This window comes from Pseudoliparis swirei, chromosome 24 (genome assembly GCF_029220125.1).
Source record: "Pseudoliparis swirei isolate HS2019 ecotype Mariana Trench chromosome 24, NWPU_hadal_v1, whole genome shotgun sequence".
NCBI lineage: Eukaryota > Metazoa > Chordata > Actinopteri > Perciformes > Liparidae > Pseudoliparis > Pseudoliparis swirei.
Window position 1 is genome coordinate 25,696,193 of NC_079411.1, and position 15,564 is coordinate 25,711,756.

A 15,564-nucleotide genomic window follows, 5' to 3' on the forward strand; every position below is an offset into this window, starting at 1 on the left:
GGCTCACTCGGAAAGATTAAAATTTTTCTCTGTTTCAGGTGTTCATCGGATTTGTCCTGAAGCAGTTTGAGTACATTGAAGTGGGTCAGTTCAGGTGAGCTTTCTTTAGACTCATGCTTTTCTTCTGTGTTACATCTGGCTTCCTCTTTAACTTTGAGATTAGCTCTTTTCCATTGCCGTCCTTTTTTCTGACCTAAATAATCCCGTCTTCTTGCACAGAGACTCTGAGGCCATCATCCCCAACATCTTTTTCTTCCTGGTGCTGCTGTCTTACGAGCGGTACCACTCCAAGCAGATCATCAGCATCCCCAAAATCATCCAGCTGTGCGACGGCATCATGGCGAGCGGCAGGAAAGCCGTCACGCACGGTACGAGGAACTCTCAACACACATGACATACATGATCATTTATTCTTATCACTCCCTCCAGGAAATACATGACACCGTCGTTCTTGGGTTACTGATGGATTTATTGGATTCACGCGCACTTCAGTCAACCAGCGTCTCAATCCACCGTCGAACTGTATAAATACATTTAACCAAGGTTGGCGTTCACATTACCTAAAATCAGAAATATGCGCGATGAAAACATAGACTTAAAACATAAAGGATGTTCCTCACCGGCTGCACAAAACTAAGAGGGAATGGGTCCACTTAGAAATACTTATCTTGCACTTACTTACACTTCTTACAAATACCGCTACCACATGTGTTTTTGACAGCGCAACATAGGATGCAAAAATAGTTCCCATCAAATGCAAAAAAACAAAAACAAAATTCAACAAAAAGATTTGTACAAATAATATGCAACCAAACTTATTACGAATGACATAAATAATATTTATGGCAGTTCAAATTCTACTTACCTGGCGTGTACTCTCCTTTAAACAAACACATAGCTGGATCCTTACTGTGGCTGGATAATCGGCATTTTTGTTTTTCTTATAATTACCATTAAATAAAATAAAATAACTAGAACGGGCACTCGGTAGAGCGCATACCTTCGCATATCACAAGATTGGGCATTGAATTATGAACATTTTGGCATTAGTAGCATGACAATTGGATACAAATTGACTGCGCTATGGTAAAAAGAAGATTTTGACCTTTTCTTGACCTTTGACCCGATCGATCCCACAATCTAATCAAATGGTCCACGGATAATAACCAATCATCCCACCAAATGTCATGCGATTCGGTTTAATATTTTTTGACTTATGCGAATAACACGCACGCACGCATACAAATACACGGCGATCAAAACATAACCTTCGGCATTTTCAATGCGAAGGTAATAAACCAACATGGATATAGAGTCTGAAGTTATTTAATTTAATGTTCCTCCTTCCTCCGCAGCCATCCCGGCCTTGCAGCCGATAGTCCACGATCTGTTTGTGTTGCGGGGCTCCAACAAGGCGGACGCAGGCAAGGAGCTGGACACCCAGAAGGAGGTGGTGGTGTCCATGCTGCTCCGCCTGGTGCAGTACCACCAGGTACGGGCGCACACGGCGTCGCGAAGATGTCGCGCGGCGTTCCGGCGAAATGTTTTCTCCGCCTGACATTTTTGCTTTCACCGCGCAGGTGTTGGAGATGTTCATCCTCGTGCTGCAGCAGTGTCACAAAGAGAACGAGGACAAGTGGAAGAGGCTGTCCCGACAGATCGCCGATGTCATACTTCCTATGATCGCTAAGCAGCAGGTAGTCGAGCCGTTTGTGCTGTAGGGTCAAACGTGTTGGTGAGACTCCAACGTGTATGAATTTAAAACAGTATGGTCATCAAAAATACATGCAAGGCATATTCAGGGTTCGTAGGGTCATGGAAAACCTGGAAAAGTCATGGAATTTAAAAAATGGTTATTTCCAGGCCTGGAAAAGTCCTTGAAAAATTAAATCCCAAAAGTTTTGGAAACGTGTTATATTCATATGTTAATTCACGCAGTTTGATTGAAAGGATCAACATTTATATAAATATTAATCTTTTAATCTAACTATTGTCTCTCATTCATTTAAGGCATAAACTTGTGTAGACACGGAGATTTCACAAAATGTTTGATGATGATGTCCTTTAGTCAACATGTGTATGAACCCTGCATATTGTTGATTTAAATAAATAAAAATAGTAATTCTGGCTTTAACAGAGCCAACACAAAGTGGCGCAATCTATATTCCCCTGGTTTTCTAAAACATTGGAACAAACGTCTGTCTTTTAACCGCTATGGTCTTGTGAACTGCAATGATTGTATTTATTGATAACGTTTTTTTTTCATATGCGCCCATGTTTTTGCGGTCGTGTTGACTGTATTCGTATCTCGTGTGTTCACAGATGCAGCTGGACTCCCCGGAGGCGCTGGGCGTGTTGAACACTCTGTTTGAGACCGTGGCGCCGTCCTCCCTCCGGCCCGTCGACATGCTGCTCAAGACCATGTTCACCACCCCGGTGACCATGGTGAGGCCCCTCATGCCGGGACGCGCAGACCCCGGATCCACTTGAGACTGGGTTCAGATTGTTTTGAAGTCGGGTTGTACGAGGTTCTTATCCTCGGCCAGGAGAAAGAGAGGCACGGGAGCAAAGTAATGCACGGCAATATTCCTCTACGCTCTCTGGAATTAGTTTTAGTCATAAATACTGGTTTCACATTCCTGAACACGGAAGATGCTCGTCTGACTATTTCTTAGTTTGTTTGTTATTGTATGATTCAGATTAATCCAAACTAACTCTTTTAAGAACATTAAAGTTGCGCAATATCACAAGTTAACATTATATTCACATTATTATCATTTAGCAGACGCTTTTAAGCAAAGTGACTCACAATATGTGAATCAACCACGAGAACAAACTCGGAACAACAAGAATCAAGACAGTAAAGCTTCTTTAAGAAAGACAAACTACAAAAATACCACAAGTAATACCACTTACCACAAGTAATACTACTTATAAGTAATACCACAAGTAATGCCACAAGTAATACTACTTACCACAAGTAATACTACTTACCACAAGTAATGCCACAAGTAATACCACTTACCACATGTAATGCCACAAGTAATACTACTTGCCACATGTAATGCCACAAGTAATACTACTTACCACAAGTAATGCCACAAGTAATACAACTTACCACATGTAATACTACTTGCCATGAGTAATACCACATGTAATGCCACAAGTAATACTACTTACCACATGTAATGCCACAAGTAATACTACTTGCCACATGTAATGCCACAAGTAATACAACTTACCACATGTAATACTACTTGCCATGAGTAATACCACATGTAATGCCACAAGTAATACTACTTACCACATGTAATACTACTTGCCATGAGTAATACCACATGTAATGCCACAAGTAATACTACTTGCCACAAGTAATACTACTTTCCACATGTAATGCCACAAGTAATACTACTTACCACAAGTAATACCACATGTCATGCCACAAGTAATACTACTTTCCACAAGTAATACCACATGTCATGCCACAAGTAATACTACTTACCACAAGTAATACTACAAGTAATGCCACAAGTAAATGCCACTGAAGTGCTTTTTAAGCTGGTATAAATATGTTTAGTGCATTACTCCTGTGCCGGTTCTCCTGTCCGTCTCTCCAGCCTCGAGGCCTTCTGACCGCCATCCACTGACTACGGATAATTACCTCCATACAACCCCGGTTCAAATCATCCTAAAATTACCCATCAACACAGCGCGTCGTCTTTTTTGTGAAAACGTGAACGTATACATGTTGACCTCTAACCTCTGCTCCTCCAGGCGTCGGTGGCCACGGTCCAGCTGTGGGTGTCCGGCATCATGGCGGTGCTCCGGGTCCTCGTCTCCCAGTCCACAGAGGACATTGTCCTGTCGCGGGTCCACGAGCTCTCGCTCACGCCGCACCTCCTCTCCTGCCCCACCATCCGTCGCCTGCAGCAGCAGCAGCACCTCTCCCCGTGTGACCCCCCCGCTGCCGATGCGCTCGTCGCCCCGGAGCCGCTCGGCGAGGCCCAGAAGGCCCCGCCTGAGGAAACCTTCTCCAGGTGAGTGTTTCAGGCTGTTTCTGACGTGAAGATGGAGGGCTGCGTTTCCCACTCTGTTGCTTTCATGCATCTCGTTTGTTTCCCTTCTCACATCACCTATATTATTAATAATAATACGTTTGTATTCGTATAGCGTCTTAAAGGGCACTCAAAGGCACTTTTACATGATTCAGTTTATTTTATACAGCCCAATATCACAAATTAGCCTGAGGGCTTTACAATCTGAACACATACGACATCCCTGACCTTTGACCTCACATCGGATCAGGAGAAACTCTCCCAAAAAATAGAATAAAAAACATTCACAGGAAAAAAAGTGAAGACACCTTTAGGAGAGCAACAGAGGAGGACCCCTCTCCAGGATGGACAGAAGAATGGATGTCATGTGACCAGAATGAACAACCATGGTAAAAAGAGAAACGATAAAAGCATTAACAATATAAACCTCTATGTCTCCTATTCCCTTGTTTCCAGGTTCCTTCTCCAGCTGGTCGGCGTGTTGCTGGATGACATTTCCTCCCGACAGGTCAAAGTGGACATCACGGAGCAGCAGCACACCTTCTACTGCCAGCAGCTGGGCACGCTGCTCATGTGTCTCATCCATGTCTTCAAAAGTGGTGAGCTTTACGTCCTCAGATTTTCAAACGACTAATATTAAGCTTCTAGATTGAAATTCATTACATTTCACCATTTTTTTAATTTATTTTTTCTTTCAGGAATGTTCCGCAGGATCACGGCGGCAGCGAGCCGTCTCCTAAAGGGTGAGGGTGGAGGCGGACAGAGCGGCACCGACGCCGCTCTGTTTTACCCCCTGGAGGGGCTGAACAGCATGGTGCAGTGCCTCATCACCACCCACCCCTCTCTTGTGCTGCTTTGGTGCCAGGTCCTCCTCATCATCGACTACACCAACTACTCCTGGTGGGCGGAGGTGCACCAGACACCCAGGTACGAGCGGACGGTCCGTCAACGTTTTTTGGGGGCAGTATGGCAAATAAAACATAATTCCGCCCCTTCTCTCTCTCTCTCCTTCTTTGTTTATTTCTTACTTACTTACTGACTTACTTTGTTTGTTTCTTTCTTACTTTCCTTCTTTCTTTCTTACTTACTTTATCTCTTTCCTTCTTTCTTTGTTTCTTTCTTACTTACCTTATTTCTTTCTTTCTTACTTACTTTCTCTCTTTCCTTCTTTGTTTGTTTCTTTCTTTCTTACTTTCCTTCTTTCTTTCTTACTTACTTACTTTCTCTCTTTCCTTCTTTCCTTGTTTGTTTCTTACTTACTTTCTTTCTTTCCTTCTTTCTTTCTTTCTTACTTTCCTTCTTTCTTTCTTTCTTTCTTACTTACTTTCTCTCTTTCCGTCTTTCCTTCTTTGTTTGTTTCTTTCTTACTTACTTTCTTTCTTTCTTACTTACTTACTTACTTTCTTTCTTACTTACTGACTTACTTTCTCTCTTTCCTTCTTTCCTTGTTTGTTTGTTTCTTTCTTACTTACTTTCTTTCTTTCCTTCTTTCTTTGTTTGTTTCTTTCTTACTTACTTTCTTTCTTTCCTTCTTACTTACTTACTTTCTTTCTTACTTTCTCTCTTTCCTTGTTTGTTTGTTTCTTTCTTACTTACTTACTTTCTCTCTTTCCTTCTTTGTTTGTTTGTTTCTTTCTTTCTTACTTTCTTTCTTACTTACTGACTTACTTTCTCTCTTTCCTTCTTTGTTTGTTTGTTTGTTTCTTACTTACCACCTTTCTCTTTCTCACTTTCTCCTCCTTCTTTGTTTCTGTTCTTACTTACTTTCCTTTCTCTCACTTACTTACTTTCTTTCTTTCTTACTTTCTTTCTTACTTACTTTCTCTCTTTCCTTGTTTGTTTGTTTCTTTCTTACTTTCTCTCTTCCTCCTTTCCTCCTTCTCACTCACTTTCTTTCTTACTTTCTTACTTACTTACTTACTTTCTCTCTTTCCTTCTTTCCTTGTTTGTTTGTTTCTTTCTTACTTACTTACTTTCTTTCTTACTTACTTTCTCTCTTTCCTTGTTTGTTTGTTTCTTTCTTACTTACTTACTTACTTTCTTTCTTACTTACTTTCTCTCTTTCCTTGTTTGTTTGTTTCTTTCTTACTTACTTACTTTCTTACTTACTTTCTCTCTTTCCTTCTTTCTTTGTTTGTTTCTTTCTTACTTTCTTTCTGACTGACTGACTGACTGACTGACTTTCTTACTTACTTGCTCAGGGGACACAGCCTCTCGAGCACAAAGCCGCTGAGCCCTCACTCCTCGGGGGAAGGGAAGGAGGAGAAGCCCGAGATGCGGTTGGCTATGGTCAACCGAGAGATCGTACGCAGGGGAGCCCTCATCCTCTTCTGTGACTACGTGGTGAGTCTTTAAGACATAAAAAATAAATAGTTTATCACTGTTGAAATCAGTAAAAAAAATTACAAAAAATTACATCAAGCTCCGTTTTAAGCCGGCGTGTAATTTTTGATTTTTCTCAACTAGTGTCAGAACCTCCACGACTCGGAGCATCTCACCTGGCTGATTGTCAACCACGTGCGTGACCTCATCAGCCTCTCCCACGAGCCGCCGGTGCAGGACTTCATCAGCGCCGTGCACCGCAACTCCGCCGCCAGCGGCCTCTTCATCCAGGCCATCCAGTCCCGCTGCGACAACCTCAGCACGGTGAGACGACACCCATTTAGCTCCTCCCCCTTTCCATCGTCCCTCTAACTACCCTTTTCCCCCATATCTTGTTCAAGTTGCCCGGTACGTCTCACTACTTAAAACATTTCCTATTCTATTCATCTATCTTTCTGCGATCATTTCGCCAAGTGCTCTCCTTCTGTCATCCTTTTTCTTTCTCCCTTCTTAACTGACTCCGCCTCCTTTTTATTTTTTATATTTACAGCCCACCATGTTGAAGAAGACTCTGCAGTGTCTGGAAGGCATCCACCTGAGTCAGTCCGGCTCCCTTCTCATACTGTACGTGGACAAGCTGCTCAGCACGCCCTTCAGGGTCCTGGCTCGCATGGTGGACACACTGGCGTGTCGGAGAGTGGAGATGCTGCTGGCGGAGACGCTCCAGGTACGGCTGACGGAGGAGTTGGGGTTTTCTTTTCGCGAGCGAAGGTTTGCTCATATTTGATCAATTCTCATCCAATCCCCACTGAAAGCTTTTTTTAGAAGCCTTTCTGACGTCTACCACTCACACACCTCATGAAACGGACACGCTTTCCGGGTTCGTACGGTCATGGAAAACCTGGAAAAGTTGTGGAATTTGTAAATTGTTATTACCAGGCCTGGAAAAAAATCCCCAAAGTTTTGGAAAAGTCACGGCAATGCGTTATTTCGCATGTGAATTTACGCCGAGTTTTAAATATTTAATATGAATTTAAAAGAATGATGCTCGTAATATAAGCCGGCATACTCGCTCTCATACGCGCACATTTTTTCACGCTGCAAGTGAACGCACCGTAACTTAAAAACAGAAATATTTATTCTTTTAATCAAACTATTGTTTGTCATTTAAGGTTTTATACTGTATGCTTTGGAATTCTCATTGTTAGTATAAATACAACATTTTCTTACTTTTTCCACCAAGATAAAAAAAAAAATGTTGGTCATGGAAATTTGTTTTAAAGTCCTGGAAACCCATCAACATGTGTATGAACCCTTTCTCTCATTTAATCACATTTATAAATACACATTGATGCCGTTAGATGCTCGTCTGAAAGAAACCCCCTGTATTGGTTTAGCTTCAAGTCTATTTTAGTCGCGTTGAATTAATTCTTCATAGACGGCTGCTTTAAATCAAACAAATATCTGTGTTTTGAACATAATAATCATATATTATATGTATATTTAATTATTTATTGATCACAGCTTCCAGTCCGTCTGTGAGCTTGTGTGTTTCACTACAAACTGTTTCCCCCTCGCTTTATTTGGTGGGATGGGGAATAAAAATCTATGTATTGAATACAATTAATGTCAAAAACAAGGTTGTATCTTACCACGGAGCCGACATGAAAACCATCTCGGTGAAGTATGTGTCTGCCAGTCATGTTTCTATGAAGTTGATCGTGCGTTGTTGTGTCCGTCCGTCCTGCAGAACAGCATCGCTCAGGTTCCCGTGGAGGAACTGGACCGGATCCAGGAGTACCTCCAGACCAGTGGCCTCGCTCAGAGGTACCGCTCTTCTTCTGGGCTGCAGCCACTTTGAGGAAGTTGTGTAACTTGCACATTAAAAAGCAGAACAAACATCGATATGATTATAATAATAATAAAAAGTCAGACTGGTTTAAACATTGCATTGAGTATATACAGACAAGCACATGCAACTTTTAGGCAGCTTATGTTGCTTATATTCCACGAATAATAATGATGTGTAAACCGCTATCGGTGTATATATGTGGGTACCATGTGGTGTAAGTTAACATCTCAGTGGGCTATTCAGGGGCCACAAAGCTTTAGGATTTGGACGTCATGTACCGTAGAACCGATCTATTTGAAACGATAACTTCTGTCCATCTCGTTTTTTAATGCAGGCATCAGAGGTTCTACTCCCTGCTGGACCGGTTCAGAGCCACGGTTGTTGGCTCCAGCAGCCCCACACCTCCTGTGACCACACACCCCTTGGATGGGGATCCGCCACCTGCCCCCGAGCTCGTCTCTGCAGATAAGGTGAGGAATAGTTTTTTTTTTTCACTGTCTCTGGATCCTGCAGATCATGAGGGATACATATTTTCTGTGCTTTTTTTCTTTTTCTCAGGAGTGGTACGTGGCGCTGGTGAAGTCTCAGTGTTGCCTTCGTGGAGACGTTTCCCTGCTGGAGACGACAGAACTCCTCACCAAACTACCGCCCACGGACCTCTTTGACATCATGAGCTGCCAGGTGACGCAGACCGCAGTGCCCAGACCTTGAGATGCATATTCTTGACCGTATTGATGAATTCAAATTGGAATATGTTGATATATGAACCTGGCCTTTGTGTCCCGACCCCCAGGAGTTCAACCTCAGCCTACTGTGTCCATGCCTCAGTATGGGGATGCAGCGATTGGCACGAGGTCAGGGGTCGCTCCTGTTGGAGACGTCTCTGCAAGTGACACTAGAGCGGCTCGCGGGGGTCACCGGGTCACTTCCTGTCCCCCACCAGTCCTTCCTGCCGCCCGCCCAGTCGGAGCCATACTGGAGCCAACTAGCTGCTGTGTATGGTGAGAGTGGGAGGGAAGGAGAGCGAGAAGCTAGAAGTGTGTAATTTGGGGGGAATAAATGTAAGAACTGTTCTCCCTCTACATCCACAGTTTAAACATATAGTTTATATTCTGTCCTTCAGACGAGCCCGGGTTCTACCCCCGGGTTCTCTCGCTCTGCAGAGCTCTGTCCCAGTACCTGCTGAATGTGAGCCAGCTGCCCTCCTCGCTGCACATCTCCTCTGACAAGGAGCACCTCATCACTACCTTCACCTGCACTGCTGCCGAGGTAACGGACACCTTGAACATACACATGTTGAAGTCCCACCAGAGCAGTGCACAGTTACGGATAAATCGTAGGTTATAAAGTAGCGCTTATAGAAGAATGGAGTTGATTTCTTTTCATATCTTGGCCAACATATGACTAGATGTGACCTAAAAGGGTTAAAACAACCTCTTTTTTTTTCTTTAATTATGGGATTTTGTTTAGTTACTTGTTGATTCATATATAATAAAATAAGTTGAGAATACTTTAATTTATCTCGTTTGGTACGTTTCGCGGGCTTCTTCCTCCATCATGGAATAGTGGTAAAAAGTGGTATAATAATAAATTAAGACCCCCATAGATTCAACGTCACACTCTAAGTTATACTCTGATGTTGGATGGGATCTCTTCATCTTGTCTTTCTCTCTCTCTCTCTCTCTCTCTCCTCGCCCCCCCCCCCAGGTCGTGGCATGGCGCCTCCTCCAGAACCAGGTGCCCCTGAGTGTGGACCTGCAGTGGGCCCTGTCCTGCCTGTGTCTGGCCCTGCAGCAGCCCGGCGTCTGGAACAAGCTCTCCACCCCGGAGTACACCACGCACACCTGCTCCCTCGTCTACTGCCTGCACCTCATCATCGTTGCGGGTGAGGAGGCCGCCGGGACACGCTCGTGCATCCTCTTATCATTTCAGTATTAAAGTTAAAAATCGAGAAGCACTTTTCGATATATAAAACTTGGCTCACGGTGATTTTAAAGCGAAATGAACTCGTCACTTTGCTGAAATCATGACCCGGTTACTCGAGATGGATCCATAGGTCGTGTTGTGAGCACATACAGCGTCTACTCGTGGAGGGTCACGGCGGCGTGAGACGTGAACATTAATGGCGTTCTCTTCGACTGAGCTGTAGTATTTGTTAGCTCAGTGATGCTAGGCGAGCTAGCAGTTCTGAGTATAGATGCACGTTTTGTAGAAAAGAAAATGCAATTGTTCCTTGATAAAACTTTTCATAAAAAACAAGTCTGTAGATCTGAGTCGTCTCCGGTGGAAGAGACATTGTTTTTTTTATTTTTAACGTTTTTATTTGGCACTTTGAGCAACGAAAGCCAAAAATTATATTAGACATGTTTACATCCATCTCCAAAACTAGACGACTTACACCAAAACAATCTCGATTGATAAAGAAAACGACAGTTGAGAGGAAAAATAAGTATTTTAGATTTTGTGTTTAACTGTCCCTGAAGATAAAAATGTCATTTCAATGCACTTTAAGCGACGAAATATGCCTATTATATTGCCCATTACCTTCAAGAAAAGGCAGACATGTATACACCATCTCCAAAACTAAACGACTTACACCAAAACAATCTCAATTGATAAAAAATACGACAGTTAAGAGGAAAAATAAGTATTTTAAATTTTGTGTTTAACTGTCCCTGAAGATGAAAATGTCATTTCAACGCTGGTCAAACTATCTTTTTTTTTTCTTGACCTCCCAGTGGCCGTGAGTCCTGGTGACCAGCTTCTGCATCCAGAGAAGAAGAATAAGAAGAAGAGAGACGCTGAAGGAGAGGAAGGAGATGAAGTCGACTTTGCGCATGCCGGCCGTGAGCGCTTCCCTTCTGTTTTATGTGCTTTGAGTATTTCAGGACGCTGTCTTTGTGTCTCGTTGCATCATCTCTTCGCCTGTGTGTTGCAGACATGTGCGAGTGGCGAGCGTGTGAGATCATGGCGGAGCTGGTGGAAGGCCTGCAGAGCATCCTCGCACTGGGTCACCGTAGAAACAGTGCGTTCCCCGCTTTTCTCACGCCGACGTTGCGCAACATTGTCATCAGTCTGTCCCGGCTGCCTCTGGTCAACAGCTACACCCGAGTACCCCCACTGGTCAGTGTGTGACACATATAACACCTTTTTTAGTTTGTGTACACGCATGTAATGGTCTATTAAAATGATGTATGTGTGTGTAGGTATGGAAACTGGGCTGGTCCCCTCAGCCGGGAGGAGAGTACGGCACGACGCTGCCCGAGATTCCCGTGGACTTCTTGCAGGAAAAGGATGTCTTCAGAGAGTTCCTCTACCGCATCAACACGCTGGGTACAGAAACAGTCATGTGACGGGCTTCAGCTTTTTATATTTATTTATTTAGATTTTACAAATTAACAAGACAGGACTTTAAGGATACAATACAAAGGGAAAAGGGGAATAAAAGTGTAAAGAACAACAAAAAACAGACCAAAAAATAGATCCAAAATAATTGGAAAAAGCCACAGCAAATAACACATTCGCACATCACCAGTCTAACATACGTACGTATTTAAGGTTACATCATCAAATCAAGTCGGCATCGGTACCAGTGTTTTAATTTTGGAACAGCCCGGAGGGGTCCACCATGTTTAACCCTCCTGTTACCTTTATATTTACTGACATATTTTACCCTCGGGGTCAATTTGACCCCAGCAAATAAAACCTCCAGAAAATGATTAGAATTAATATTGTTTTCCAAGTTTAAGTGTGAGGTACTTTATGTTTGTTTGTTGACTACCTAAATATCCCTTTAAATATATAAAAAAGTTGATATTTCTTATATGTTTGACAGTGAAAAACAGCCTGGGGTCAAATTGACCCCAAAGAACACCGACATTAAACATTGAATGGGGTCAAATTGACCCTAAAGGTAACAGGAGGGTTAAGACTTTGGGTCAACTTTTCCAGAGGGAGAACTTCCAAAATCCCCTTGTACCAGTCATCCGTAGAAGGGGTAGTTTTAAGGATAGTCTTTCGAGCAATATATACTAGTATAGCGGGGCTTCAGCTTTTTATTGTCTCATTGTTTATCTCATCACAGGGAAAGTGCCTCGTATTGATAACCCATCACTCTGGAAGTGCAGTGTCTGATTGTTGCCACAAGTGCATCATATTTTGGTAATGCCGGATGCATGACTGTATTTTTTTAAATGTTGTGTTTAGGCTGGAGCAGCAGGACTCAGTTTGAGGAGACCTGGGCCACGCTGCTGGGGGTGCTGGTCACCCAACCCATCACGATGGACCAGGAGGAGGAGGCGCAGCAGGAGGTACACGCACGGGAATATTGCTCAGATCCTCCACTGTGCTCCTGCACGCACATGTCTTACTTTAATCATAAACAGGAAACACGGCGCCTCGGGGGGAACTATTCCCAAACCCCCGGTTCCTTCACGTTGTCTTTCCGAGCTCAACGCCGTTGTTTTGTTTCTCCGTCGGTCTCCAGGAGGACTTGGAGCGGACGCAGCTGAATGTGCTGGCGGTGCAGGCCATCACCAGCCTGGTGCTCAGCGCCATGACGCTGCCCACCGCCGGCAACCCGGCGGTCAGTTGTCTGGAACAGCAGCCGCGCAACAAGAGCCTGAAGGCGCTGGACACACGGTAGAGATGCGGCTGTTGTTTTGTTTATTTATAGTGGCCAGAATACGCATGCAGTGATATTACAATGTGTGTGTGTGTGTGTGTGTGTGTGTTCCCAGGTTTGGAAGGAAGCTTGCAGTCATCAGGGGCGAGGTGGAGAGAGAGATTCAGGCTCTGGTGTCCAAGAGAGACAACGTCCACACACACCACCCGTACCACGCCTGGGACCCGGTGCCCTCTCTGTCGGCGGCCTCGGCCGGTAACATTACATAACATTACATAACATTACATTATATGACATTACATTACATGACATTACATATTATTACATTACATGACATGACATTACATTACATAACATGACATTACATAACATTACATTACATAACATTACATTACATGACATGTCATTTAAATCATCCACCGTCTCCAAACCGACACGCCGCTGACTCTGGGCTAATGTTGACATTTTATTCTTTTTATCTATTTAACTATTTACCCTATTTGTCTTCTTCGTTGTCTTCTTTTTTATTTAACTATTTACCCTCTTCTCTTTCTTTGTCTTCTTCTTCTTTTATTTAACTATTCGTCTTCTGCTTCTTCTTTGTCTTTTCTATTTAACTATTTGCCCTCTTCTTCTTCATCTTTTTTATTTAACTATTTACCTTCTTCGTCTTCTTTTTATTTTACTATTTACCCTTTTCTTTGCCTTCCTCGTCTTCTTCTTCATCTTTTTTCATTTAACTATTTACCCTCTTCTTCTTCGTCTTTTTTATTTAACTATTTTCCCCTTTTCGTCTTCTTCTTAATTTTTTTATTTAACTATTTTCCTTCTTCTTTGTCTTTTTTATGTAACTATTTCTCTGTCTTCTTCTTCGTCTTTTTTATTTAACTATTTACCTTCGTCGTCTTTTGTATTTAACTATTTACCTTCTTCTTTGTCTTTTGTATTTAACTATTTACCTTCTTCTTCATCTTTTTTATTTAACTATTTACCTTCTTCGTCTTCTTTTTATTTTACTATTTACCCTTTTCTTTGCCTTCCTCGTCTTCTTCTACATCTTTTTTCATTTAACTATTTACCCTCTTCTTCTTCGTCTTTTTTATTTTCCCCTTTTCGTCTTCTTCTTAATTTTTTTATTTAACTATTTTCCCTCTTCTTTGTCTTTTATGTAACTATTTCTCTTTTCTCTGTCTTCTTCTTCGTCTTTTTTATTTAACTATTTACCTTCTTCATCTTTTCTATTTAACTATTTACCTTCTTCTTTGTCTTTTGTATTTAACTATTTACCTTCTTCTTCATCTTTTCTATTTAACTATTTATCCTCTTCTTCTTCTTTGTCTTTTGTATTTAACTATTTACCCTCTTCGTCGTCATCTTCTTCTTGGCACAAAATGTTCCTTGGTGAGTCCTAGGTTCTTATCTAACATGTCACCTTCTACTCTTACGTGATGGTTGTTTTGGTTTCAGCGGGCACGCTGATCAGCCACGAGAAGCTGCTGCTGCAGATCAACATGGAGAGGGAACTGGGCAACATGGACTACAAGCTGGGACAGGTTGGGATGAAGAGCAGGAGGAACAGAAGTGGATCAAATTCAGGCTCGAGGCTCAAAGTGTGAAATGTTTGTTATTCTGTTCTCTCTCTTTCCCCAGGTCTCCATTCATTCAGTGTGGTTGGGAAACAACATCACCCCACTGAGAGAAGAAGAATGGGGTGAGGATGAGGAAGATGACGGGGACACGCCAGCCCCCTCCTCCCCGCCCGTATCGCCCATCAACTCCAGGTCAGTCGAACTAGACGTCTCGACGCATGCGGCCGAAACGAGAACGCACCGCGGCGACTTACGGCCGTCCGTCTTCTGCCTTTTCAGGAAGCATCGGGCCGGCGTGGACATCCATTCATGTTCCCAGTTCCTCCTGGAGCTGTACAGCCAGTGGCTGATCCCCGGCTCCCCGAGCAACAGGAAGACCCCGACCATCCTCGTCAGCGAAGTGGTCCGATCGGTGAGCTGCGATCAAATGACCCCAATGTCTGAGGGGGCTCCATGTGACATGGACCCGTGACTGAGTCGGCTCTCACTCGTCTCCTCCCCTGTAGCTGCTGGCGGTGTCGGACCTGTTCACGGAGAGGAACCAGTTCGACATGATGTTCTCCACCCTGATGGAACTGCAGAAGCTCCACCCGCCGGAGGACGAGATTCTCAACCAGTACCTGGTGCCCGCCATCTGCAAGGCCGCCGCAGTGCTGGGGATGGTGAGTGTGTGTGACTCACTGTGTGTCAATTAACCCCTAATCTAATATTCTACATTATATAAACGAAAGCTCAAATACAGCAATCTGATTGGACCATGCATACTCGGGCTTACTTTATTGTGATCGTTATAATTGATTGAAAACCAACTATTTAAACTGTAATCAGGGTTCGTACGGTCATGGAAAACCTGGAAAAGTCATGGAATTTTAAAATGTTCATTTCCAGGTCTGGAAAAGTCATGGAAAAAACTGAAATCATAAAAGTCATGGTAATGTGTTATCACATTTTAATTTACGCCGAGTTTGAAATAATTAATATGTTTTTTTAAAGAAGAAAGACGCTCAAAATATAAGCCACATTTTCTAAATTTTTCATGTTTATACCGAGATTTCAGTTTGGTCATGGAAATTTGGCTTAAAGTCATGGAAAATTCATGGAAATCCATTGGTCAAAATGTGT

The 15,564-nt window shown here is 43.0% G+C and overlaps 1 protein-coding gene across 1 annotated transcript in view; it reads left to right on the plus strand.

Annotated features, from left to right (window-relative positions):
• htt (huntingtin) overlaps nucleotides 1-15,564 on the plus strand; it is a 51,945-nt gene that overhangs the window by 28,188 nt on the left and 8,193 nt on the right. Inside the window, exons 44-70 of the mRNA XM_056409598.1 lie at nucleotides 39-94; nucleotides 220-368; nucleotides 1,356-1,492; nucleotides 1,581-1,697; nucleotides 2,323-2,445; nucleotides 3,775-4,037; nucleotides 4,512-4,654; nucleotides 4,754-4,982; nucleotides 6,257-6,398; nucleotides 6,522-6,701; nucleotides 6,928-7,104; nucleotides 8,128-8,204; nucleotides 8,564-8,699; nucleotides 8,788-8,910; nucleotides 9,023-9,230; nucleotides 9,353-9,498; nucleotides 9,937-10,114; nucleotides 10,968-11,075; nucleotides 11,168-11,352; nucleotides 11,436-11,562; nucleotides 12,436-12,539; nucleotides 12,716-12,870; nucleotides 12,969-13,108; nucleotides 14,321-14,406; nucleotides 14,504-14,634; nucleotides 14,722-14,854; nucleotides 14,949-15,104. Of these exons, the coding sequence (XP_056265573.1) occupies nucleotides 39-94; nucleotides 220-368; nucleotides 1,356-1,492; nucleotides 1,581-1,697; nucleotides 2,323-2,445; nucleotides 3,775-4,037; nucleotides 4,512-4,654; nucleotides 4,754-4,982; nucleotides 6,257-6,398; nucleotides 6,522-6,701; nucleotides 6,928-7,104; nucleotides 8,128-8,204; nucleotides 8,564-8,699; nucleotides 8,788-8,910; nucleotides 9,023-9,230; nucleotides 9,353-9,498; nucleotides 9,937-10,114; nucleotides 10,968-11,075; nucleotides 11,168-11,352; nucleotides 11,436-11,562; nucleotides 12,436-12,539; nucleotides 12,716-12,870; nucleotides 12,969-13,108; nucleotides 14,321-14,406; nucleotides 14,504-14,634; nucleotides 14,722-14,854; nucleotides 14,949-15,104 (3,909 nt within the window). The remainder of the gene's footprint in view (nucleotides 1-38; nucleotides 95-219; nucleotides 369-1,355; nucleotides 1,493-1,580; nucleotides 1,698-2,322; nucleotides 2,446-3,774; nucleotides 4,038-4,511; nucleotides 4,655-4,753; nucleotides 4,983-6,256; nucleotides 6,399-6,521; nucleotides 6,702-6,927; nucleotides 7,105-8,127; nucleotides 8,205-8,563; nucleotides 8,700-8,787; nucleotides 8,911-9,022; nucleotides 9,231-9,352; nucleotides 9,499-9,936; nucleotides 10,115-10,967; nucleotides 11,076-11,167; nucleotides 11,353-11,435; nucleotides 11,563-12,435; nucleotides 12,540-12,715; nucleotides 12,871-12,968; nucleotides 13,109-14,320; nucleotides 14,407-14,503; nucleotides 14,635-14,721; nucleotides 14,855-14,948; nucleotides 15,105-15,564) is intronic.